The sequence below is a fragment of the Rhinopithecus bieti genome, unplaced genomic scaffold (genome assembly GCF_001698545.2).
Source record: "Rhinopithecus bieti isolate Rb0 unplaced genomic scaffold, ASM169854v2 scaffold_65398, whole genome shotgun sequence".
Lineage (NCBI taxonomy): Eukaryota > Metazoa > Chordata > Mammalia > Primates > Cercopithecidae > Rhinopithecus > Rhinopithecus bieti.
In genome coordinates this window covers 1-2,564 of record NW_016824535.1, presented here as the reverse complement: position 1 = coordinate 2,564, position 2,564 = coordinate 1, and the positions used below count along the sequence as shown (strand labels likewise).

Below are 2,564 nucleotides of genomic sequence, written 5' to 3'. Positions count from 1 at the left end.
AGCAGCAGTGGAGTCGGGTAGAGTTGGGGCGGAGCAGCGGTGGGGTGGGGTGGAATGGGGTGGAGTTGGGGCAGAGCAGCAGCAGGTGGGGGCGGGGTTCTCACCTTCACTCTGCTGACTCCCGGTGCTGCCGCTGCCATAGCTAAAGCCCGGGTCCTGGTAGGCAGGCGGGAAGCAGGGCGGGGGCCCCGAGTACTGGTAGGGATAGCCCTGACCCAGGGGCCAGGGTGCAGCCGGGTGGGGCAGCGGGGCCAGCGTGTCCTGATCCGAAGCCCCACTGGAGCCACTGTTGAGGTTCAGGGTGGCGAGATCTGGCGGGGGAGGGTAGGTGAGGGCCGCGGAGGGGCCTCCGGCATTCCCCTCCCCCGCGCCCTGAAGCCCGCGGTCCCCACTCACTGCTGCACAGGTCCCCGAAGACGTAGTAGCATTGCTCGGAGAAGGTGATCTTGTTGACCGTGTGCCGCAGGAAGCCGTGCTTCAGCAAGCTGCTGGCGTACTTCCGGGCCTCCCTCCGCTCCTTGAAGCCCTCCACGTGTGTGTACAGCCAGTCCACCACGTCCGCCCCTGGCCGGCAGCAGCGGTCAGCCCCACCCCGGGCACGCGGCCCCGCCCCTGGCGCTATCGGCCCGCAGGGACGGCCACTCACCGATGACGGCGTTGGCGATGGTGATCTTGAGCCACATGCGGTCACGGATCTCCAGTCCCGAGTCCGGCAGCTGCATGACCCGGACGACGGCACCCATGTCGCTCTTCACTGTCAGCGGCGCCTCCTCCAGCTCTGCAAAGCACAGCCCCGCCTCAGCCCCAGCAGCTGAAGGTTGGGGGACTCAGGGCCCTGCACCCCCAGGGGAGCCTCTAGGCGAAGCCAGCGCCGGGGGCCCAGGCTGGAGGGTGCGTGACAGCAGGCCCCTGACCCACTGCAGGATGGACCCCCGTGAGGCTGGGGCGTGGGCAGGAGGATTGGACATTTCGTCTCCTAACCCTGCAGACACTTTTCATCAGGATGCTAGGCACAAACTGGGCTGAGGACACCCCACCCCGCAGACCAGGACGTAATGAGAACGGGGCAGGCCCCTTCCCCTCCCCGCATGCCCCGCCCGAGAGCGCAGGCAGTTAGTCATGTTAGCGGCAGGAAGCAGAGTGGAGACCTGGCCCCTGCCTGGGACCCCCTGGGTGCGCCTCGCATAGGGGCCCCACATACATCCCCTGCTCCCAACACACAGACCACGAGCAGGGTGGGCTGCGCAAGGTGGGCACGGGTGCTTGTGCACACACGTCTGTGCAGGGTGTTGGGGACGGGAAACACGCATGTCACAGCCCCATGACGGCTGCAGGCGGCCATGGCGGAGGCTGGCAGAGACGCCCCCTCCAAGTCTTAGTTTCTGCTGGGGCCCTCGGGAGCTGCCACTTACGTGGAGCGCCAGGCACGGAGCTGGTTAGTGAGGAGGAGCTGGTGCGTGTGACGGCACTGGAGCAGGGGCTCGTACCGTAGCGGGGCAGGGCTCCAGTCAGAGCCGCCGTGTGGGACAGCCAGGCGGCGGGATCGATGGGCCGCACCGGGTCAGCTGGGTGGCCACCATGTGGCGATGACGACAGGTGGACAGACGGACGAGGTGGGAGGGCAGAGCGCAGGGCACAGAGGACAGAGGCCTTCAGGCTGGGTAGGCGCCTCCTCCCCATCCCGCCCCGTGTACCCCGAGGGTCACTCACCCCGTGGGATGGTGAAGTAGCTCCGGGGTGTTGGGTCCCAGCACTTGGCCACGGTGAGGCTGATGGGCCTGCAAGAATGGTGGTCACACAGCAAGGCCCCGATGGTCCCCCCTGCCTGGCCCCTCCCGCTCCAGTGCCCCTAGCGCTCACCCCGTCTGGGACACGATCTCCCGCAGCACCCGCACCGCGTCATCGTTACTCATGTTCTCAAAGTTCACGTCGTTCACCTGCAGGGGTGGGGATTAGGGTGGTGCAGGCAGAGTGTGCAGCTCAGTCCACAGCCCCCGCAGACCCACCGCAGCCCCCGCATACCCACCGCAGCCCCCACAGACCCACCCGCAGCCACATGTCACCCTGTGGCCCCCACAGACCCACCTGCAACCGCATGTCACCCCAAAGTCCCCACAGACCCACCCGCAGCCGCACGTCACCGCAAAGTCCCACAGACCGACCTGCAACAGCATGTCACCGGGCTCGATGCGGCCGTCAGCGGCCACTGCCCCACCCTTCATGATGGAGCCGATGTAGATGCCGCCGTCTCCGCGGTCGTTGCTCTGCCCCACGATGCTGATGCCCAGAAAGTGATGTCTCTCTGCGGGAAGAGCCGTGAGCCACGACCAAGCCCGCCCCTGCCCCCAACCCTCACCCCATGAGCCAAGCGGGGAGCTGCGGCCACGCCCCGCCCCGAACCCTCGCCCTGAGGCCTCACCCATGTTGAGCGTGACAGTGACGATGTTGAGAGACATGGTGGAGTCGGTTATGCTGCTGAAGGAAGAGGCCTGCGGAGGGAAGGGGACATGTGTGAGGGGCACAGGGTTGCCCGATGCTGACTTCACCTCCCCAGCCCCGCCCTG

General features: G+C 67.2%; 1 protein-coding gene across 1 annotated transcript; it reads right to left on the bottom strand.

Moving 5' to 3' along the window:
- Window positions 1-53: 53 nt before the first annotated feature.
- LOC108522287 (segment polarity protein dishevelled homolog DVL-1) lies at window positions 54-2,528 on the bottom strand (the record flags this gene model as incomplete). Its single annotated transcript, XM_017862388.1, has 8 exons — window positions 2,420-2,528; window positions 2,163-2,302; window positions 1,861-1,937; window positions 1,711-1,778; window positions 1,413-1,565; window positions 647-778; window positions 397-564; window positions 54-311 (listed from the first exon to the last, which is right to left on the bottom strand). Coding segments are annotated over exons 1-8 (1,033 nt in total), but the record flags the coding sequence as incomplete, so codon positions are not given.
- Between the last annotated feature and the right edge of the window lie 36 nt (window positions 2,529-2,564).